At 40.2% G+C, this 25,041-nt stretch overlaps 1 protein-coding gene across 1 annotated transcript; it reads left to right on the top strand.

Annotated features, from left to right (window-relative positions):
- Positions 1–687: 687 nt before the first annotated feature.
- On the top strand, positions 688–24,162 carry LOC147227538 (uncharacterized). Its single transcript, XM_086157684.1, has 15 exons — positions 688–942; positions 7,196–7,338; positions 7,482–7,614; positions 7,734–8,006; positions 8,102–8,380; positions 8,470–8,621; positions 8,709–8,816; positions 9,644–9,790; positions 10,578–10,749; positions 17,692–17,970; positions 18,029–18,322; positions 19,613–19,773; positions 19,845–19,919; positions 20,024–20,065; positions 21,589–24,162. The coding sequence occupies exons 1-15, from the start codon at positions 903–905 to the stop codon at positions 21,745–21,747; spliced, it is 2,457 nt and encodes an 818-aa protein (XP_086013810.1). The 5' UTR covers positions 688–902; the 3' UTR covers positions 21,748–24,162.
- Positions 24,163–25,041: the final 879 nt, after the last annotated feature.

Raw genomic sequence — 25,041 nt, 5'->3', positions numbered from 1 at the left:
GCACTCCCCCTTATCAGATGGTTATTTTTCTACAAACTGTTGGATAACACAACCCGTTTTAATCCGTTTTGCTTTCTCTGTTGGAAATTTACAAATTGGCGCCCTTAAAGAGAGCATATCAATACCGATAACAGATTTCCGATTATAAATACACACACATATATACACATTGCAGCTTATATCAATAACTTTATTTATCTCGAAGGAAATTGTTGTGCCAGAGTTTCAAGCAAAACATAACAATAATAGATAATAGTAGGAAGGAGGGAGAATAAGAAATACAATAAAATATAAAGTGTCAAAGTTAAGGCTATCAAGTGTTTTAAGGTCTTAAAAAGTACAAACATTTGAATATTTCCTTCGGCTGAAGCAAGAGGAATTAAAAAGTTTATAAATATTTATAAATAACGATTTATTAATAACACATTAAAGATGTTTGTATTTGAGAAGTACTTTCCACAGTTTCCCATGTAATGTTTAATATTTGCGGACTGTGGAACATTAATATGTACATGGGTTTTTAGATACATGCATAACGTTTTAATACGAAAAAATTAAAACCAAAATACAGATTGAGGGAATGAACATGTTCAGTCACTACATGAAGCCTCCGATATGCTCCATCATGTACTGCACATGCGCAGATGTTTCTCTGCGGACTGCGCCGGCTCTCGCGGGATTGTACGAGATCTCGACGCAAACAGGTTGAGAAGCCTCGCCCCGTCGGCGTCATAGAAAATATTTGTGAAGGAGCGAGAACGGAGCCCTCCCTCTTTCTCCTTCATCGTAAGTCAAGTCCATTTTTTCAAATCTTACCTATTGAACAAGCACTTTTTTAAAAAAAAGTCCCTAACTTTTATTCATTGGAAAACTTGTTGACTCTCGTCTTACTCCCGGAGGTCATGTTTCTGAAGGCCTTTTTCGTCCTATGTTTCCTCACTGGTGAGTAAAAGTCATTCCCACGCTTTCACGGAAATTTCATGTGCAAATTCAGCTAATTTTGGCTAAACTGAATTAAAAAATAAACAAAAAGACAATGTGTAGTGTCTGCAAGCAACTTAATCTGCTGTAATGTAAAGTCTACCAAATATCCATAAAAACACTGTATATCGTCCTGGAGCGGGTCACGTGACCATGTGTGCTTGTCATCTTTTGCCTTGGATTTCATAATATAAATAATGGTGGTGTTTAAGCCTCTTATCACATAAAAACAACAATAATAATAATAATAATAATAATAAAAGTAGTACCACATTTTATCCACGCCCCTTACTCGACAATCCATGACACCATACAGACATAAATATATATAGAGATATATACACATATATATATATATAGATATATACACACACACACACTCACCCCCCCCACACACACAGCCATATTATATTTACTTACTTATTATTACCTATTTATTTACTGACTATTACTATATTATATATTACTCACTTGTTTACTTATATTTACTTGACACTCAAGGACACCGCACAGACATATACAGAGAATACAGATATGTGTGTATATGTGTATATGTGTGTAAATATATTATATTTGTGCTGGGAGCTAGTTTGTCAAAATTCTTATTGACTTATAATATGTGGCCGCTATTTGAAAATCCAGACACCTTTACAAGGATGTTGCACTAGGCCATTTTGCAATTTCCAGACTTTTGTAATTGTTAGAAAGCCCGCTTTATTTCAGTGTATTTAACTGTTGTTGAAATAATACCGTTCAGTTCATGTGTGTCGGTGGGTTCTCATAGATCCCACACTCCTTAATGCATGATGTGGTAGAAGCTATATTTCCCTTTTTAGTGCAGCAGAGGCTTGTTGGGTTTTTCCCCTTCCCTTGTGTTCACCTGGTTTCCTTGGTTTATTTTTGTGTGTGAATGATAAAAGGTGAGTTTAATTATATTTAATATCAAAGGTGAATGCTAACTTAACACAACAAGTGATACTGTTGTGTAAAGTTTATCAGCAGACCACATCCTGTTCATGAGCCCATTATGAATGGTTTGTTTGTTATATAATTCATATAATACTTTGTTTAGTGAAATATTGTCTTTTATTATTCTGTTTGTACTGTATAGTAGTATACTGATGGTTCTGATGTATTGTTATTTCAGACCGCAGAAATAAATCCATCTAAAAAGGAACATCTGTATACCTGGTGTTCATTAACGGGAACACCAACCCCCATACCTTGCTGCTCTAAACTGCTTAATTCCTGGAGAGAATTACTCTCTTCTTCAGTAATAATCCTTGTCTTAACCTCACTTCTCGTCTTAACCCCCCAACTCGTCCACTATTACACACCAGTTACACACCAGTGTATAGAGTGGCAATGCTGGTAAAGCGCGTACTATTTAACAATCAATTACGATTACTATTTAGCTCTCAGCTGATGATAAGTTTATCCATGAACTTTAACTGTTTATTTCTTTAAAGTAGGAATAATGTAAGCCAAGATCGTGGCACGCATGAGCATGCGGCTCGTAGCTCCTCTCTTTTTCAGTACTATCAGTGTTAGTTGATGTGTTTTTTTTTTTTTTTTTTTTTAATGCGTTACTATTCACGTGTTATTTGCCATTACTCACTGTCACTTGTAATACTCACTATTTTTGTTATAACTCATCCAGTCAGCCATGCAAACCCTGTCTACGGTCGTACGAGTCTACCCAGCATTGGACTCAGGAATAAACACACAGTGAGCAGCGACTTTATCTGAACGCACAATATACCACCGGACATAGCCCGAACACCTTGGATTATCATTCCAGCGGGCAGGAAGAAGAGGAGGTGATGGAGAAGGAGAAAACAGAAGCGGGGTTGCCTGGCCGCACAAATAACCATTTCCCAGCATCTTCCTCTCAAATGCCAGATCAATCAAATAAAATGGACGCGCTGAAACTACAAATCCCTGCAAACAGCCTCCTCCAGGACTGTTGTATTCTACTGATAATGGAGTCCTGGTTCCACTCATCCACTCTGGACACGGGGATAGAGCCGGCGGGCCGCACAGCGCACTGCCACAACGGACAGTAACACCGGTAAGAGCAAGGGATGCCAACTGTACATTTACGTGAATAAGAACTGGTGCACCAACGCAAAAATCATCACTAGCCACTTCTTTCCAGACTTAGAGTATAGGACCGTTAAGTGCAGACCCACGTTCCTACCACGAGAGTTTACTGTTGTTATAGTGACTGCTGTGTGCACACATAGCCTTTAACCGGCTGCACAATGCTGCTAGCCACCAACAGAACACCAGCCTATATTAATGCAGGGGATTTTAACCACGCTGATTTGAAGGTAGTGCTCCCTAAATTCCATCAACATGTTAAAGGTGCCATCAGAGGTGAAAATACTCTGGATAAAGTCCATATATATTTGGTCACATAACACAGATGCCGTCTCCAGGAAAAGTCAGAGCAGGATTTTCTTCCTGAGGAGACTGAGGTTGTTTTGTGTCCGTAGCGGGTTCCTCAGGACCTTCTGCCAGCCCATGGTAGCCAGTGTGCTCTTCTTTGTGGGAGTGTGCTGGTGGGGTGTCGCAAGGACTGGCGAGGTCAAAAGGCTCAACATGCTGGTGAAGAAAAGCAGCTCAGTGGTGGGACTGAACTTGGATGATCTTGATTCCTTCCCACGCCCTGCACAAAGCGCTCTAGCTGATGGACAGCTCATTCAGCCAACAGCTCATGGCACCGCGGTGCAGAACCCAACACCTCAGAAGCTCCTTTATGCCCACGGCCATCAGACTGGATCAAGCAGTTTGACGGCACAAACTCCGACCGGCCAGAGGTGCATCTGTGCTACCGTGACCTCACTACCTCACTCATTCACACATCTCAGGTCCTAATCCTGCTTATCTATTTTAATCCTTGTTGCCATTCTGTCGTCCGTTTTTATCCTTGTTGTTGTCTTAATTGTCTCCCAGTTATATTCCTATTTATTGGTATTGTTCTGCTGCTGCGACAAAAGAATTTCCCCCCATGGGGATCAATAACATGTTATCTTACAAACATCAAGCGCAGCTACAAGGCCATACAGCTCTCTCACCGTGGCCTATCTGATCACAAGTCCCTGCTACTGTTACCTACATATACCACCTTTAAGAAAAAACGAAATATTTGGCCTGATAGTGGCTGTCAGCAGCTGCGGGACTGTTTCGAAAACACCAACCGGGACATTTTTCAAGATCAGGATCTGGTAGTGTACACCTCGACTGTGTTATGTTACACCAAACACCAGTTCAACTGTCACAGCGGACAGACAAACTCAGGTGTTACCTAACCAGACAAAGAATTTGTCAAGCCGTGGATGACCAGAGAGGTCAAAATACTCTTAAAAGAAAGGAACAGTGCCCTCAGGTCTGGGGATAACCAAAGTATCACACCTCATTTCAGGAGGAGATGAGACAACTTACAGGGATGAGGTAGGAAAACCGTCAGCACTGGGCTTCAGGAAGAACCTCGTCCTCAATATCTTCAAGACGAGGAAGCTCATAGTTGATTTCAAGAGGAGGAAATTTGATAATCTCATCAATGAAGACATAGTGGAGAGGGCCCCGGATTTCAGGTACTTGGAGGACCCGACCTGGACAACTAACACCGCGGCACTGCTGAAAAATGTACACCAAAGGCTGAGGAACAACCTCACCAAGAACTTGTTTGTGTCCTTGTATCGCTGCACCGTGGAGTCTGTCCTGAGCTGCGGAATCTCACTGGTTCGCCAGATGCGCAGTAGCAGAAAGGAAGGCGCTGCAGAAGACCAGAAACAAAAAAAATGATCTGTCCAATCACTTGAAGACATCTCTAACACAAGCTGCTTCAGGAGAGCCCACAGCATCCACAGGGATCCATCCCACCGCCGCCACCATCTACTCCAACTGCTGCCCTCAAGGATGCGGTTTAGGACAATTGATGCAAAACCAAACAGATTGAAACAATATAACACCAGAGCGGTCATTGCATTAAATTCGGCATAACCTTGAACATTTCAATCTTGCATACAGTACAATGCAATAAACCCTAAGCACACACCTACATACTCACTGTTTTGTTTTTTCCTATCTTATTATATATATTTTTTTTCACTTTTTCTACACATTTTTTATCATGTATTATATTTTTACTTTTTCTTTATATTTATCTATTTATTATCTAGATGTTATTTTATATTTTTTGTCTTAAATTTTATCTGTCTTATACTACAAACCCAGAAATGCTGCTTTTGTTTTATTCTTGTGTCGCGTCTTGCCTTTTAAGGTTGTTTTGTGTCTGTTTTTGATGACACTGAGCTTGGGAGCTGCAAATTCCAAATTTAATTGCACTCTGTGCCACGACAAGTCTTGAATCCTTGAATTTGATTTAATGATTAACATTCAATCCAAAGTCAACAATCGCTCCCTTTTCTTTCAAATGTAAATCCTGTTGAATTTTGAGAGATGAACTCTTCAATCAGACAGTTGATGCACAGGTTTATCACAAATCTCCTTATATTATTACGAAGCCAGCGCGAAAATCTGTAATGTCGTGAAATATATACATGAGCCAATCTAACTGCCTTATTCCTAGATTTTAGCGCCTCTTCAAATTGCAGGGGCCTCGTTGGGACAGAGTTGCAAAACAAAGGGTTTAAAATCTTCATCGCAGCTTTCAGGCATTGTGTGTTGCTTTTTACAAGCTTTTAACTGACAACATGTGCTGCTCGCCCTCCTGTTTAAAGTCAGTTCAGCTCAACCGCCAGTTGATCTCACCTACCAACCTCTCTGTCTCTCTCTCTTAATTCGGTTACCCTGCCCAGCTTATCTCTATAAAATTAAATTTGTCCTGTCTCTCAAAATGTTTTTTTTTTTTCAGAGCTCTCTTTCAGACGAATTGACAACCAACCCATGATCACAAACATTTACAATTATCTAGCTCGCATAGGAATGCCTTATGAGTGAATGCCTTTATGATCATTATGCAAAGAAAATGACATTTGCGGGCGTTAAAAAAAGAGGAATAAATACACATACACACCACATACCACACAGTCAGTCGAGTTAAAAAAATATAAAAAAAAAAACAACAACAAATGATTGACTCTGACGATTTGTAGAAATGTCTTGCGGCATAACATCTATATTATTTCAAATAATATATGTATGGGATGAAAAGTGAATTTTTAACAAGCCAAGAAATAAGGCACTAATTAGCACTGCCAAAATGAGAAACTAAAGGGAGCAACAGGTTGCAAAATGCACATTATCAAATCTTTCTGCGTTTTCAGCATCGGCATTTTAATAGTATGAATGTAACAAAAAGCAATGTAATTTAAAATGAATTAAATTACACCAGTTAAATAACAGTGTATTCAACATTTATATACACATCTACATGCATTCAGATTACAAATATTACATGCGCATTTGCATGAAAATGTAAAAATAAATGTGTTGTTTGAAACCCACAAGTAAATAAATATAAACAATTTAACTTCATCCATAACCTTTTTTTGTCACAGTCAAGGGCTCAGAACTCTATTGAAATATAGTTGGTTTTGGGTTTGCATCACTTTTATTTTTCTTTCTTTCTCGTCTCAATTTTTAATCGATTTGTGTGTTCTCATATTCAGTAATAATAACAAAAAAAGAAAAAATGAGGTGACGCTGCCTGTCCTTGAACCCACCAAGTCAATCCCGCCTCCCCCTGGAGGTGCCAGCTTAAAAATCCACAATCTCTAAGAGATATCCAGCTTTTCACAAACCCATTCTGCTGCCTTTAAATTCTGCTGCAAAATTCTTTGTTTTTCTTGGAGGCTAAATTTAAATTTAGCATCCTTGAATTTGGTGTGAGTTTCGCCTCATAACACAAAAGACATACTGGTTTTTCACCTGTTTTTTTTTTTTTTATTCCGCTGGCAATTTCCTAATTCCGTTTGGTCGGGAAAATCACCTTGACGTCTAGCTAGTGGTGAAACGCCAAATTACCATTGCAGATGACATTTAAAATGCATTGTTGCAGATGCGGTTTATGGTCAACGTGTGCTTTAAAACAAATTATTTTTAGACAAACATTGGCTACATTTGTCCTTGGAGTTTGACACTTGCGATCTAAGGTGTCGAATGATATTCTCAAATGATATTGAGCGGACGTTCATTAACTTTTCCATGTCTGTCTCTTCTTTTTATGTCTTTTTCTACATGGAAGGTTCATTTGGGTATGTTGAGCAGGTGTGCTATGGCAAAGATTTGGAACTGCCAATACAGTTCTCACCCCATTATTTCTCTGGAAAGTTGTTCTTCACTCCGAAAAGAGGGGGATCCAGAAGGCTGATTATGGAAAACAGCAAAGTGAGTGGTTTCTGTTTGTTTGTTTGTTTTTTTTGACTATCAGCTGTATTTTGGTTGATATCGTATGCAAAGCAAGGTTTGACAGATAAGAAAAAGTCAATTCTTTTTTTTTTTTTTTTTTTTTGTCCACCTATTCTTTGCAGGCAGTCGACTCACATATAAAGATTTCCTATCTGTACACTCATTACCAACATGTCACATTTGAAGATACCGGAACTTTTTCCGTCTTAGAAAAGGATGGCAGCTTTAAGGATGTCATAACGCTGGATGTTTTGGGTGAGAACTTTACAAAACCCAGTTTGTTAGAAGGTTACGCTTCCCGTGCTTTGAAAGAGCTCGTCCTCACGTAGTGCCCGTCCTTATTTCCTGTGTTTTGTTTTTATTTTTTTTTTCAGAATGCGCCTCAAAGAAGAATTTTCTTTTCCGGACCACGGAGAAGATCTGGGTTCCTGGCAGGCCAGAAATTGTGGAATTCAGCTCTCTCACTAGCAACGGTCCGCCAGAAGTCGTGTGGAATCGCACCAACCTTTCGGGTATCAGGAAGAACATCTGGCTCGGAAGGCAGAACGACATCGTATTTTCAGAGGTCACGCATCAAGACGAGGGCTACTATAATTTCTGGGGTAGAGACAGGACTTTTCTGTCAAGGATGTTACTTCAAGTGTCAGGTAACGCTTGGTAGAAAATGGATTTCCAACCATTCGGTTTGCCATATGCTACATTTCATGTTCTCATTCAAATCGATTCTTTGTCAAACACGCAGCGCACAAGAAAACCTATGAGAAGGACGAGGGTGAGTATCTCCTCATCGCATTTCCGGTTATCTTTAAACTGCAAACCGTGATCTTCACCCCGGCTGAGAGCGGCAACCCCATACATATCGTGGAAGAAGGTGCCTTATCTCATGAAAGATTTGACGACAGACTTAAGTTGGTCCACGGCGGCTTTAAACTATCCTCCACATTAGTTGAGGATTCCGGCAGATATGATTTCATGGACGAAGATAACAACCTGGTCTTGGTTGCCACAGTGACCATCATAGGCGAGTGACGGCGAAATTCTTCTTTTGCGTGGATGATTTTATCCGAAGATGACCAACTTTAATCACTCGGTTCTGTCTGCCCAACGCAGCCGCTACGGCGCCTTACGTTTACATCGTGATCGCCTGCGTCATCGGTCTTGCGGTGACGATCTGCTGCTGTTGCATGAAGAAGTGCTGTTGTAAAAAGAGCAAGTCTAAAGGGGAACGTGAAGATGAAGCTCCTCCCGCCGTGTACTACCATGTAAGCACAACAATACTCTTCCGAGTGAATGGAGTACGATTGTTATTTGCCGTCTTTAAACGCAAATGTTCCTCGATTTGATTGCAGGACACAACTCAACCCTCTGAACCTCCACCTCCCCCTTTCCGTTATTCTCACCAGTCGATGAATCCCATCATCACTGGGGCGCCAACGACCATCTTCCACGGGTCACAGGTCCTATTTTTTTTTTTTTTTTTGTATTTACTAAATCCACGAATACCTTGGCGTACGAGTTTTCCTTCGTGACCGAGCTCGTCACACAAGTTGCTTGTACATCAAATCAAATTTCACCACCATGTACTTAAGACCTTAAAACACTTGATAGCCTTAACCTTGACAATTTATATTTTATTGTATTTCTTATTCTCCCTCCTTCCTACTATTATCTATTATTGTTATGTTTTTGCTTGAAACTCTGGCACAACAATTTCCTTCGGGATAAATAAAGTTGTTCTTATCTTATCTTATAACGAATGGAAACGCTATTTGGATTTTAAATGAGAAAAATGCTCTTTATAAATGACATCTAATGCATAAAAAAATGTTTTTTATTAAATGCACTGACCATGAAGGCGTGCTCTATCGCTTAACATACTCACAACACGCTTAATGCTACAATATCTTGCTAAATAAAAATTTCAACCAATGCTACACGCTAGCGCTACCTTTAAATTAGTGACGGGGTGAACGCCAGCCCTCTTTTTAAAATTATTAAATCCCCGACTGGCGCCGCCGTTTGCTGCGCCACTCGCAGATGATGCTCTCCGTCACGGTATCTTTCCGACAGCGACTTCGATGATTTCCGCCGGGCCATCCTCTTGTAACTCACATCTCGGCTCGTATCACGAGGTAAAATTTAAAAAAAAATCGACCGAGCGGCGGCTCGTAGCTCGGAAAACCCGCAAGTTGATGCACTTGTAAGTCACGGTTCCACTGTACACTTGAAGTGCCTTGTTCTGATTTTGCCAGTACTGACTTAAATGCATTATTTCACCTTTTAGATAAACAACATCATGGATATCCATGTGAACCAGCCTCAGTCTCAGCCTCAGCCCCAACCTGAGCCTCAGCCCCAACCTGAGGCTCCACCCCAGTTTCAGCCCCAGTTTCAGCTCCACTTTCAGCCTCAGCCTGAGCCTCAGCCCCAGGTAACACACCCAGACACGAGCACAGAATACTTGGAAGCGCACGAGTGCAAGAGGCAAATGTGAAATGATTTTGACAACTTTGAATGAAGTCATTTGCTTATCAGTGCTCAATGTGAAAGGGCTTTTTAGATGTTCAAAAAATGAATACCGTAATTTCCAGACTATTAGGCGCACCCGAATATAAGCCGCACCGGCTTAAAAGAACTAAATAAATATAAGGGTCCATATATAGGCTGCAGGTGTCCATATTGTAACATGAGATATTTACACAGGAACCTTTTTTTTTTTCACTTTTTAATTACTGGTAACATCCACAATTACACACTGGTAATGTTCTTTTTCTGAACACGGCTGATGGAAAAGATGAATGATAAATAACACAAGGAAAAGTCCATCCATCCATTTCCTATCCCTGCTTTGTCCTACTTTAGCCGATAAATTAGCCTCCAATTAGCCGCATCATTGTTTTAAGTCAAAGTGTTCAAAGCGTGTGAAAAAAGTAGCGGCTTCTAGTCTGGAAATGACGGTACATTAGATAACGGATTTTACGCAACGACACCAGTATCGTCGGCAAACTGATCATGAAATCAGAATCCGAAATGTGCATCTTACAGGTTTTCAAACATCAGACCTTAAAATGGCTGACGGATCAATAGGTCGGCGTGTTCTTTTAATGAAACTTATATGCACGTGCTTTTTTTAAGATAACATTTTTGCATCCTTACTTAAGAATTTGTAAAGGTTTACAAACACCGATATAATTTTGATGAACTGTCCCCCCTCCTAGGCTGCAGATCCAGCGGCCCCGGCTGCCACCGAACCTCTTTCCACAGAACCCAATTATCTCTCCTCAAATCCTGTGCCTATTTATGAGCTAAAAGGATTGCCTTCCGCTCCGCCTCTGGACTCTGACTCAACCTGCACCAACGTTTACTTCTCAGATAAACTCAACTTTTCTTAAGAAATACGCTGAACCCGTAAGTGATGCCAGTTTGTGCACTCAAAGTCCAGATCAGGGGTCGGCGACCTTCACCACTCAAAAGAGCCATTTGGACCCGTTTCTCCGCAGTAAAGAAAACACCGGGAGCCACACAACCCTTCTAAAATTTAAAATGAATTAACACGGCATATAATGTTATTTATTTGCCTTTATGCTATGTAGAAACAAAGTATGTGCTGCATTTTTTTTTTAAATCAACGAACAACTGCAGAGAAAACAAAATGACATTACTGCAAGCAACAAAAGGTTTTGAACTCCAAAAAAAAAAGACCTTTGGTTGAAGTTTAAGCAAAACACGCAGTGTCTTTTTTTGAGTCCTTCTTGTATTTATGAAAAAAAAAAAAAAAGCCAGACTTAAATTATCCACCGGCAGCAATCCAAAAATGCCGTCCTCTCTGTGTCTCATTAAGAGCGACAAAAATATTTTAACACGTTTTATTAAGCTGTTACAAGATCTTCATAATCTTCAAATTTAAAATGACATTTTAAAAATGGGTGACCTAAAATAAAATACATTTGAATTAAATACCAGGTAATTATCTTCGAAAGCCATAGGGAGCCGCGGGTTGCTGACCCCTTAGATATAAATCAATTTAAACCCAAAAGACTGGGGTTAACATAGAAAATAAGAGCCACTGTGTGACACCGAATATTATTTTATTTTGGACACATACTAATGTTTCGTGTCGGACTTTTTCTTTTTTTTTTTAAGCTGCAAAAAGCACATAAAAATGCCATCTGACCAATTAGTGTATACCGTATGTCTGCTTCTGGGAACAGTTTTCATCTCTTTTGTTATTTCAGCAACCAACCAGACGACTCACTGGGAGGTCACATATTCATAGTCTGATTACTTGATTCCTATTTTCTTTAGTCTCGCCTTTTTTTTTTTTTTTTTTTTGCATACATTGTGTTTCTCGTGAATTTACCTGCTAAAGGTTAAAAAAACAAAAAAAAAAAACAACTAAATGTATGTGCCATGAACTCTGGTTGCAATGGAAAGTATAATATCCGCACTAATAAGCTGCTGCTTTTTTCGTTGCTCCAATTTTTAAGAGCAACCTGACGGTTTCCGTGGATCAGACGCAAAATATTGAAGGCTCCTTACTGGAGTCCATCTGACCTCATTACTAACCTTTATATAAGTATTAAGTGGCCTTTTTTTTTAAGCACTTCTCAGGTAACCTCATCTTTTCTACAGAATTGTTTCTGCATACACTTTGCTACTACAATATTTCTGTTTTTATCATATATTTTTTACAGCCTATCGGAATGTTGCAAAACCACTTGTGAAGCATTTGAATACTCTTTGTAAGTTTTGGCAGTTTCTTTTAAATATGCTGTTTGGTTTTTTTTTCAGAAATAGATCATTTTTCTAAATATATATAAATATATTCAACATAAATTTCAATGTAAGTAGTGATATTCTACACTGATGTTTTTCTGTTCAGCATGCAAGGAATTGTGACTTCAAGGTATCTGTGTAATAAAGTACAGAGAAATGACTACAACCTGTTGAACTGTGAGGTTCTCTGGAGGTCATTTGCTTTCACCACACTGTTGTTCTCGATTATACGGGAATCTGGAATATTTGAGTATTTTGACGTCACAAAGAAGGAGAGGGATGAAGGTTAGTTTGCAGCAAGACGGAGTATATGTGTGTGTGAGTGAGAGGAACCCGGCTGGAACGGCGAGGCTGCAGGGAGAGGAGATCCAAGAAGTTGGAGGATTTCAAGTATTTAGCGTCAACGAGCAACAGAGTGTGGAAAAGAATTCAAGAAACAGGTGAAAATGGTATCGATGTGGATGCACTGCTGTCAGTTAGCGGGTAACGTGTTCGACATGAATTGTGGGAAATGTAGTTTTAGGTCAATGCGCATCTTTGACTTGTTTATTTGAAGACAATCAGACCCTTTAAGATGTTCTCGCAGGCCGCAGAAAATGACATGACGGGCCACGTTTGGCCCGCGGGCCTTGAGTTTGACACGTGTGCCATAATCTAGGTCAGCGGTCCACAACCTTTTTTGTACCGTTGACCAGTTTTATAAAACATTTTATAAAAATGTTTCCACAGCCCAGTTAGAGGCACCGGGGTTCAAATACTGAAAACTTTTGTCACATCACAATATTTAATCTGAATATGATTACACTTAATATGAGGCAATTACACTATGAAGTGCAGCGGTAGGGGAAGTAGCAGGCGAAGGCGTAAATAGTCATTTTTCATAAAAAGATCTGGAAGGTCTAATGAAAAAAGCAATTAATTTGTACCAAGAAAGATTGTCTTTGTGGACTGGTACCAAATGATCCAGGGGGACCGGGATCTAGTGCATATTGTTATTGTCAATAATAATAATAGTGATAATGAACGTTATTAATCCCCCATAGGGGAAATTCTTTTAGCACAGCAGCTAAGTGTTATAAATGTCAATAAATATGAATATAAATATAAATCGAGACAATTAGAAGAAGATTTGAAGATAGCAAAAGACATCCACAAATAAAAAGACAGCAGAGAAAACAACATCAAGGATAAGAAAAGACAACAGAATGGGAAAAATAACCAATAAGAAAATAGACAACCAAAATTCCAACATACACAGAGTGACAATAGCAATAACAAAAATAAAGTAATGGATTATTCAAAATGAAATATTATAATATAATATTAGATAATATTAAAATAATAAATGACGTAATATTATTAGTAATTATTATAATAATAATAATTATAATACCATTATTATTGTTTTTGTTATTATGATGATGATTATTATTACTATTACTAGTAGTAGAAGTAGTAGTAGTTTTAAGAGGTAAAGAAACGGGTTGAGGACCACTGATCTTGTGCATATTATTATTATTATTGTTGTTGTTATTATTGGTATTGTTATCATTATTATTATTATCCTTATTATTATTGTTGGTGTTATTATTATTATTATCGTTAGTGATAAAGTTAAAAAGAGGAATAATACCAAACTTCAGGTAAATACATAGATACATGATTTGTTTTCATCATTATTATTATTATTATTGTTATCATACAGTACAATGCAGCCTCAGGGCGGCACTGGCCCGTGCCTCTCCAAGCCTGCCTTGGGGGGGCACGGAGCAGTGTCTCCCTGTGCCGGTCCCAAGCCCGGATAAATGCAGAGGGTTGCGTCAGGAAGGGCATCCGGCGTAAAACTTTTGCCAAAACCAAATATGCGAGACAACCAAAACTATACCATACCGGATCGGTCGCGGACCGGGTTAACAACGACCGCCATTGGTACTGATGACCTACAGGGTACTAATGGAAATTGGGCTACTGTGGGTCGAAGAACAAGAACAAGAAGAAGAGGTGGAGTGCGTGTTCGGAAGCAGAGAGAGAGGAGGAAGGGAAAGAGTCTGGGACTGAGAGTAGGGACTTTGAATGTTGGGACTATGACAGGAAAAGGTAGAGAGCTGGTCGACATGATGCAGAGAAGGAAGGTGGATATACTGTGTGTCCAGGAGACCAGGTGGAAAGGTAGTAAGGCTAGAAGCTTAGGAGCAGGCTTTAAGTTGTACTATTATGGTACTGACAAGAAGAGAAATGGAGTAGGAGTTATCTTGAAGGAGGAGTTTGTTAGGAACGTCCTAGAGGTGAAAAGAATGTCAGATAGACTTATGAGTCTGAAACTGGAAATCGAAGGTGTGATGCTCAATGTTGTTAGTGGCTATGCCCCGCAGGTGGGATGTGAATCTGAAGAGAAGGAGAAGTTCTGGAATGAGTTAGATGAAGTGATGCAGAATATTCCCAGAAATGAGAGAGTGGTCATTGGTGCAGACTTCAATGGACATGTCGGTGAAGGCAATAGAGGGGATGAAGAAGTGATGGGCAGATTTGGTATCCAGGATAGGAATACAGAGGGACAGATGGTGGTAGATTTTGCAAAAAGGATGGAAATGGCTGTAGTGAACACCTTTTTCCAGAAAAAACAGGAACATAGGGTAACTTATAAGAGCGGAGGTAGGAGCACGCAGGTAGACTACATCTTGTATAGACGAGGTAACCTGAAAGAGATTAGTGACTGCAAAGTAGTTGTAGGTGAGAGTGTAGCCAGACAGCATAGGATGGTGGTTTGTAGGATGACTCTGGTGACAAGGAAGATGAAGAGGACAAAGGCAGAGCAGAGGACAAAATGGTGGAAGCTGAAAAGGGAGGAGTGTTGCATGGTTTTCAGGGAGGAGTTGAGAAAGGGTCTGGGTGGTCAGGGTGAGCTTCCAGATGATTGGACAACTACAGCTAGTGTTATCAGGGAGACAGGTAAAAGAGTACTTGGTGTGTCATCTGGAAGGAAAGTAGATAAGGAGACTTGGTGGTGGAATGAGGAAGTGCAGGAGTGTATACAGAGAAAGCGGTTAGCGAAGAAGAAGTGGGATACTGAGAGGACTGAAGAGAACAGACAGGAGTTCAGGGAGGTGCGGCGAAAGGTAAAGATAGAGGTAGCAAAGGCAAAACAAAGGGCTTATGATGACTTGTATGCTCGGTTGGATAGTAAGGAGGGTGAGAATGATCTATACAGGTTGGCGAAACAGAGAGATAAAGATGCAAAGGATGTACAACAGGTCCGGGTGATAAAGGACAGAGAGGGAAATGTATTGACAGATGCTAGAAGAGTGATGGGAAGATGGAAAGAGTACTTTGAAGAACTGATGAATGTGGAAAATGAAAGAGAGGCAAGGGTAGAAGAGGTGACTATTGTAGACCACAAAGTAGCAAAAATTAGTAAAAGTGAAGTGAGGAAGGCATTGAAGAGGATGAAGAGTGGAAAAGCAGTTGGTCCTGATGATATACCTGTGGAGGTGTGGAAGTGTCTAGGAGAGGCAGCGGTAGATTTTCTGACTAGATTATTCAACAGGATCTTAGAGAGTGAGAAGATGCCTGAAGAATGGAGACAAAGTGTGATGGTGCCTATTTTTAAGAATAAAGGGGATGTGCAGAATTGTGGCAACTACAGAGGGATAAAGTTGATGAGCCATACAATGAAGTTATGGGAAAGAGTAGTGGAAACTAGACTGAGAGCAGAAGTCAGCATTTGTGAACAGCAGTATGGCTTCATGCCTAGGAAGAGTACTACAGATGCAGTATTTGCGTTGAGAATGCTAATAGAAAAGTACAGAGAAGGCCAGAGGGAGTTGCACTGCGTTTTTGTAGACCTAGAAAAAGCATATGACAGGGTGCCAAGAGAGGAGCTCTGGTATTGTATGAGGAAGTCTGGAGTGGCAGAGAAGTATGTTGGACTGGTGCAGGACATGTATGCTAGCTGTGAGACACTGGTACGGTGTGCTGTAGGGGTAACAGAGAAGTTCAAGGTGGAGGTGGGACTCCATCAGGGATCAGCACTGAGCCCCTTCTTGTTTGCAATGGTGATGGATAGGCTGACAGATGAAGTTAGACAGGAATCCCCATGGACCATGATGTTTGCGGATGACATTGTGATCTGTAGTGAGAGCAGACAACAGGTAGAGGAAAATCTAGAGAGGTGGAGGTATGCTCTGGAAAGGAGAGGAATGAAAGTTAGTCGCAGCAAGACAGAATATATGTGTGTGAATGAGAGGAACTCGGGTGGAGCGGTGAGGCTACAGGGAATGGAGATCAAGAAGCTGGAGGATTTCAGGTACTTAGGGTCAACAGTCCAGAGCAACGGAGAGTGCGGAAAAGAGGTGAAGAGACGGGTCCAAGCAGGTTGGAATGGGTGGAGAAAAGTGTCAGGGGTACTATGTGATAGAAGACTATCGGCCAGAATAAAAGGAAAGGTGTACAAGACAGTGGTGAGACCAGCGATGATGTATGGACTAGAAACTGTTACAATGACCAAAAGACAGCAGGCAGAACTAGAGGTTGCAGAGATGAAGATGTTGAGGTTCTCTTTGGGAGTGACCAGGATGGATAGGATCAGGAATGAATCTATCAGAGGGACGGCACATGTTCGATGTTTTGGAGAGAAGGTCAGAGAAGCCAGACTGAGATGGTTCGGTCATGTACAGAGAAGAGATAGTGAATATATTGGTAGACGGATGCTGGAATTGGAGCTGCCAGGCAAGAGGTCTCGAGGAAGACCAAAGAGAAGATTTATGGACGTAGTAAGAGAGGATATGAAAGTAGCTGGTGTGAGAGAGGAAGATACAGAGAATAGGGTTAGATGGAGAAAGTTGACTCGCTGTGGCGACCCCTAACGGGAAAAGCCGAAAGAAGAAGAAGAAGAAGAAGATTGTTATCATACAGTACACGCTGCCTCTATGGGACGGCTGGGAAAATGGAAGGGAAACATTCAGGAAAAAACAGAATTCCGTTGAAAATGTTTGAAAACGCACGTTGTAGATGTGAAATGACAGAAAAGAGAGTGGAGTTATTTCTCTGCTCATTTTGACACCGCGTTTGTTTTTGTTTTTTGTGTGAGAAGCCAAACAAAATGGCCGCCATGTCAACAGAAACCCTAATTTCCGGATCGCACCTGAACGCACCACGGGGAGAGAATGGCGGGGTGGGGTCACCCACACCCACGAAGCGTCATCGTCGTGACGGGAATCTTCTCAATGGCCTCAATGGAGTAAAACGGCGATGAGGAGATCAGCATCGAAGACGATTTATTCACACTAGTTTTTTTATTTTAATCGCATTTGTTGTCGTCCGTTGTCGTCATGCTGCTGTTTCTCGGCGCGGGTTTGTTTCTGGGTACGTTGCGTAAAATTCGAAAATATCATTTTTTATTATTTCCACGAAACGTGCACAATTGCCGGGCTTTCATCGCACTTAAAATTGCACGTAAATGATGCGCACGACTTCTTAATGATACTAATAATAATCGCGATAATGATGATAAGCATGTGGATGGATTGCATGACGTCATGGTGCTGCGTTCCTCTGCAGGGCTCTTGGGGGAAAGTGATGCTGTGCAAAGATACGGGGATTCTTACAGGTTAAGGCTGCCCAGAAATGCCCACACGCTCAAGTACAACTCCTACGTCACCTCCCGGTCGGAGGTCTTGTGGTCCAAAGACGATCCGTCGAGTCCCCTGCAGCCGACCGACCGGCACATCGTGTTGACCCGTTTGACCCCCGGGAACAACGGCCTCTACTCGTTTTTCGACCAGCACGGGAAGAAACTGAGCACCACCACCATCGAAGTGACAGGTGACGATCGGGACGGTACGTCGGACGACTCCGCGCCTCCGGAGTCCCTAATGTTCGTGTTTCTCTTTTCCAGAGCAGGCGAAAATCTTTCAAAAGAGTCCCGGAGAAAATCTGAGCTTCGTTTTGGACTTGGAACGAGAATCCTGCAATATTTACTTCTACCCGGGAAAGGAGTACTACGACACGCGTACCATCGTCCAAGAAGGTTCGCTCGCCGAGCATCAAGGGAACGTTTACTGCGGCAGGTTTAAGCTGTTGGAGCCCTGCGGGATTTTGGTCCCCAAACTCAAGAGGTCATGCAGCGGACGCTTCGAGGTCCGGGATTTGAACGATTACCTGGCCTTGACGGTGACGCTGGAAATGCACAGTGAGTTTCCAAACACACACACACACACACATGCAAAGATATGATATTTCTGGGCAAAACCTCCTCCCAACCTCACAGCCATGCACGTGTCACGCCCAAACTTTGTTGTCTTATTTTTTTATCCTCGTTGGTCTCATATTTCTACTAATTTTTTTCTTGTAATTTTGCTTTTGTCATTGTTTATGTTGTTGTTTAGTTTTGGTCGTCTATGTTCACCCTTATTGTTTTTTCCCCATTTCTATCTTTGTTATTGTTTTCTCCGCTGTTTATTTATTTGTAGATGTCTTTAGCTATTTTCATCTGTCCATTTATATTCATGTTCATATTTATTGACATTATAACTGTTATGCTGCTGTGACAAAAGAATTTCCCCTATGGGAGATCAATAAATTTTATCTTGTCTTACCTTACCAAAGGCATTAAAAATATATATTATTGTTATTATTGTGTTTATCTTTATTATTATTATTATTGTTATTATGGGGATCAATAAACTTCATCATATTTTATCTTATATTACACAGCAATTAAAAAAAAATTGTGATTATTATTATTGTTATTATTATTATTAATGGGAACAATAAGATTTATCTTATCTCATCTTACAACAGGCATTAAAAAAATATATTATAATTATTATGGGGATTAATAAAGTTCATCTTATTTTATCTTATCTTAGACAACAATTAAAAAAACAAAAAACATATATATATATATATATATTATGATCATTATTATTATCATTATTACGTGGATCAATAAAGTTTATCTTATTTTATCTTAGCTTATCATATCGTATTTTAACAGGCATAAAAAAACAATTCTTATTATTATGAGGATTATTGTTGCTGTTGTTATTATTATGGAGATCAATAAAGTTTACATTATCTTACACAACAATTAAAAAAATATATATATTATTGTTGTGATTATGATTATGATTATTATTATTATAATTATGGGGTCAATAAAGTTTATCTTATCTTACACAAGAATTAAAAAAATATATATTATGATTATTATGGGGATCAATAAAGCTTATCTTATCTTAAAAGGAAGAAAGGCAATAGTCATTTGTTATCTTACTGCAGCTCTTGGCGGTTTTATTTAAATTTGTAATTTAAATGCATCTTTTTGACCGTCCTCTTCATCTAGTATTGGTATTGGCGTTCAATCAAGGTGGCTCCGAAAGTTCTTAAATATCCAGAAAATAACAACAAACGCGACCAGGATCGTCCGATCAAATCGCAAAGTACCCGGATGTCAAGTTTCCGCAATTCTCCGTTGCAGTTTTGCTTCACGAACAGTCGTACTTCGGCATCGGCGTGGGCGTCTTCCTCACCTCCTGCTGCTGTTACTGTTTGCGACGCTGCTGCTGCGGAAAGAGCGAGTCCAAGAAGGAGGCGGGCGACGCCGACGGAGACGACGAATCCGATCCGCATCCCCGACAGGTCATTTCTTTTAGCCGCGCCATCACAACCACATTGTTACACGTCTGATATTTATTCGATTTGATCCACAGAGCGACTCCAATGCCGTCAGACAGACGCTGGCTAACGCGAACCGCCCTTTTACCTACTCTGCAGCCGAGGCGGCGGTCAGTGTGTGTGTGTGTGTGTGTGTGTGTGTGTGCGGCGCTGCTTTAACACTTTGGTTTCTATTCTCCCGTCCTTATATCTCTTATTTACCGCTCCTCCGCAGGTGCACCGTGACGCCGAGCGTACGACGCCTGCATTTGCTATGGTAAGATCTCTAAGCTTAGCGTGCATAAATCCATATTTTTTTCCCCATTCTGTTGTCTATTTTTATCTCTGTTGTTGTTGTTCTTTCTTTAAGATGAGATCAACTTTTATTTATCCCCAGAAGGGAAATTCCTTTTTCCCAGCAGCGTAACAGTTATCAAGTCAAAACAATAGAAAAGTAAAGTAAATATGAATATAAATAGAGACAGAAAACATCCATGAATAAATAAACAACAAATACATCTATTGTATGTCTCTTCTATTCATATTTATTGATATGGTTATAATTGCGCTGCTGTGACAACGAACTTCTCCTACGGGGATCAATAAAATACGTATTTGATTTAAAGCATAGAAGGGCTGGTTAAACCGGCGTATTTTCAAACATGTGTGTCGTTTTGCGATTTTTGCTGGCGTCATGAAAAATTTGAGAGAACTTTTTGTGGAATCTGCAAAGAAATGAGCTTAAATTAGTGAGAAATTGTACTTGACGGAGGCGATGGTGACGCCTGAAGGGAGCAGGGCAAAGAAAAGGATGCTGGTAAGTTACATATTCTCATTATATGAGAAAATGATATATTCTCTTTGTTCCGAGGACGATATTTGCTGAAAAATATTAATACGTATCACGCCCTAATTCTGTTGTTTATTTTCTGTTGTTGGTCGTAGCCCATTCACATCCAGCTTTTTTTAAATTTTTTTTAATTTACTTCATTTTTGTCATTACTGTTGTCACTGTTTATGTTGTTTTGGTTGTCTATTCTTTTTTTCCCCATTCTATTGTCTAATTTTATCCTCGATGTTGTTTTTCTCTCTGCTGTCTATTTGTTTGATGTCTTTTGCTATTTACTAATTGTCGTCTAATGGTCTCTATTTATATTTATTGACCCTATAACTGTTATGCTGCGGTGAAAAAAGAATTTCCCCTATTGGGGATCAATTAATTTTCTCTTATCTTACTTTAAAACAGGAATTATAAATACATATTATTATCATTCTATTTATTATTTACATGTTTTTCATTCAGAATAAAACAATTAAAATCACAAATGCCGCCGTTAAATACTCTGATTTTACTTATTTTATTTTGTATTTTATAAGCTCTACCTCAATGAATGAAATCTCAAGTGTCTTATACCAATGCATTTTTTAGCTTAATTTTTTTATGATTTTTAATTTTTTTTTTCTTTTTTTTCAGTTTTATGTACTTTTACATTTCCTCATCTGGGACGTCTCCCCTTCCACCTCACCTCCCGCTGTAGCAGACATTTTTCTTAGATGGACTAAAATTATTTTGGTTCTGACAATTTGCACAAAGTAATTTATTTAGATAAATAAACATATATATATTATCTTTTCCCCCCTTTTTTCTTTTTATTTATTTATTAATAATTTTTATATGATTTTTTTTTTTTTGTTGTTTTTTTTTGTTTAAGCTTTTTAAGCTTTTTAAGCTCTTACCCTCCCCCAACCGCTTCTCGGGGACAAATAAAAGCTTTTCTGATTCTGATTCTGATTCCGAAGATGACGGCTCCAGCTGATTCCAAGGCCTTCCCCATCGCCTCCGACCCGGACCCGCGGTTCGAATTGAAGGGCGCGGCCTTCGCCTCTGCTCCCGCCCCTCTCAGCTCCGATTCCACGTACTGCGATGTTTACACCTCGGACAAACTCAACTTCCTCTGACGCCTCTTTTCCGCCTCGACATGCCGATCACACGAGAGGCCTCCCTCTTTTACGACACTTTCACGCGGGACTTTTTCCAAACATTTCATCCCTTCACCCCGAGCCATATGTGAAGAGGAATTTCAAACCAATCAGAACAGGCATAGCAAAAACACACACATATATATATATATATATGATGTAAATATCACTTTGACAATGATTGTTTGTCACAGCTTGTGATGTTGCTGTTCTAGTGCTTTAAATCTGTGTTGACGTGACTTGATTTTAGGGTTGAGGAAAAAAAAGAGCGGCGTGAAGTTCAAGCTAATTTCCCTGAAATGAATATATTAACTACTGACTGGCCGAATGAGCAAATAGGCTGTAAATGTGTTTGCATGAAGGCTCGGAGGTCGAGAGGGTGAATCCAGGAGAAACAACGGCGAAACAACGAAAACGCTTCATGCCGTTATGATCACAACACGTGAAAAAAAAAAAAAAAAAAAAAAAATCAGGTCGCCCAGACGTGCATGTCTGGAAATGCTGGGTTTTTCTCTTCATATCTCCTCCGTGCACGCCTTATTGCCTTGTGCACGTGCTGGCTAGCCACTCCCTACTTTCCAGTTCGACCAAAGCAGTTATTGACCCCTTAAATATTGCTGGGAGAAGAAGGGCTGCCATATTGTTTTTTGTTTTGTTTTGGTTTTTTTTTGCTCGTGCCAAGCATCATCCCGTTGTCGTATATATTTAAATATAATCAGGGAAATTTGGGAAGCAGTTTTCGTTGCTCCCGTTATCACTTATATCGCTTTACTGTCGTCGTCAAACTATGGGTGCTACCCAGGAGTGCCTCCGATTTTTTTAAAATGTTATTTTTTACCCCGCCGTACTGTGCAGATCTCACTGGAAAGACACGAGTTGTTTTATCTCTTAAAATCCTCAACGTCTCTGCATGCTGTGTACTGAAACACCATTTTTATACTCGCTTTATACACCTCATTGTCTTCGAGTAAACATTGTCGTCGCTTGTGTAACGCGTCTCGTGTCATTAAAAGAAACCCCGCGTTGTTGTCGAATCCATCCTTTGCGTCCAGACTTGATGTTTACGACATTAAAAACTCGTACGCTAGTAAACCAAACAGCTTGGAAAGCCTTTTGGCAGGTGAGACAATAGATCCTTTCAAGGGGGAGGTTTTAGCGTCAGGTGTTGCTGACAGAAAAGAATGCGGGTGTCATTTATCTGTCAGAGCCGTACGACGATTATTGAAAAATTAAAAGGGAGGTTGTGTTATTGAACAAACTCAACACTTTGCCAAACCGGATCAGCCGACACTTAAAAGTCCTTTCTCTGGACTAACGTCATTTCGGATCGGATTTGGTCTTTAGCTTTTGCTTATCCTATACACACATGAGGAAACTTTGTCACTAATTGGAAAGGACCCGTGGAAACCCGTGGACGAATTTTTGAGCGTTTTTAGTCTCTGTGAATCTGGCAGGGTCATTATTTAAAAGTAAGTTCAGTGTCTTTTTCCCATCGTGCAATGTTTTCGCGGGGTATTCGCAAAGCCTCTATTTCTGTCCAGCGTTTTTCCTTCTCGGCTCAGTCCCGATACGTCGGTATTTCTGCTACCGTTGCTCTTTCTGAAGGACGTCCGTACCGACAACAAATACCGTCTCTGGCGATTGTTTGTCTACCAGGTTTCGCGTTTCCGGTTTTATTGGAGTTCATGCGGTCACGTCGCTGTGAAGACTTGAAATATTCAACACGTTTGATATTTCAGTCATCATTATGAAACATCTCAGATTAACAGCTTATTATTGGGATCCAGATGACGGGAAAATTCAGTAAAAATCAAGTAAAATTCCCTGAATTTCCTTCTGACTTTCAGTTTTCAGTCTTAACTGTTAAAATCTTTGAGTCTATAATCCCTGCTGCTTTTACCTCCCATCATATAAACAACACTTTGTGCAGCACAGTGGTTCTTAACCTGGGTTCGACGGAGGTCAAGACACACATCCGACTCATCTAATTCGTGATGAATTGGTCATTACTGGCTGACGCATATTTCTGAACTGGTTTCTCAAAGGCAGCAGCAGACGTGACAATGATTTGCAGTAAGTTTTCATTCCAGGCGGTCCTCGCTTAAAGACGGGTTACATGCCAAAGGGGTCTGTCGTAAAGCGAAACGCCGTTTCTACCGTACGGTATTTGCATACATATCTGCCATTTGTGCTGTGCTATATTACCTTTTTTTTTCCTTTAATTTTTACATTTGCATGGATAAGCGCACACGATACATACTCACTATTCTTGTATTTTAATATTATCGCAAAGCCCCTCGTATCGTTGCTGTTTTTTTGAAAACATGTTGATGCACGATTCATTTTTGTGCACAAGTAAAACATACCTATATGTTGAATTAAAAAAAAAAAAAAAAAATCATTTTATTTTTCCAATAAAGGAGGGTTCGGTTAATGCGCGTATGGAACTGGTGGGGTTCGGTACCTCCAGCAAGGTTAAGAACCACTGATCTAGCATTTGTGTTTCTGAACAATTCCAAACATAACTCCCACAATGTAGAAAAACTAAAACAAAAAAAGTTCCACCCTCATATTTTTCTTCTAAAACAAACTGACAAGACTTATGCAAAAAAAAAAATCAAATTACCACCATGTACTCAGTGACGGGAGCGCGCCACAACTCCAGTAAACTCCTAAAATTTCCCTTTCTCCTAGTTTTTAGTCTTTGACCGTGACAATCTTTCGGCGAAAGCTGAAAATACACGAGAACTCGAGTAGATTTCACGCTACGCGACGACCCGGAGGCTGATCGGTCAACTTTGCAGGGTTTGTAATATCCGAGTCTTGAATCACATTGTTGTGTGTTTCTTTGTCGGCGATGCAGAAAGGAAACCCCTCCCCACAAATCCCCTCTAGGTCCTTATCTGACCTACTTGGCCGCACGCGGCGTCGAGAAGTGGGTTTTGTTGCAGGATGAGCTGAAATGGCAACGCCGACATCGAGGTCAGATTCTTCCACTTGGCCGGAAAGAGGCCGGGCGGCGGATCTTCAGCGTGAATCTGATCATTCTCCGGCCCTGTGAAAATAAATGAGTGTGGAAGGGGTAGTGCTGGGCTCCAGGGCAAGACAGGAAGTGGTGAGTTGAAAGCGCTTTAAATATAATACTAAATTATTATTACAGCAGAAGCCCTAATACCACATACCAGGGGTGCAGAAAATGATCGATGCAAAGGTGTCTTGATTGGACGATTCAAAATCGATGCGGTTAAGTCACACGATCGACTTTTCTCATTT

The sequence above is a fragment of the Fistularia commersonii genome, chromosome 13 (assembly GCF_037954325.1).
Source record: "Fistularia commersonii isolate RoL2024-O1a breed Wild chromosome 13, RoL_Fcom_v1.0, whole genome shotgun sequence".
Taxonomy (NCBI): Eukaryota; Metazoa; Chordata; class Actinopteri; order Syngnathiformes; family Fistulariidae; genus Fistularia; species Fistularia commersonii.
The sequence above is the reverse complement of the archived record's forward strand: the minus strand, read 5'-3'. Positions and strand labels throughout refer to the sequence as shown.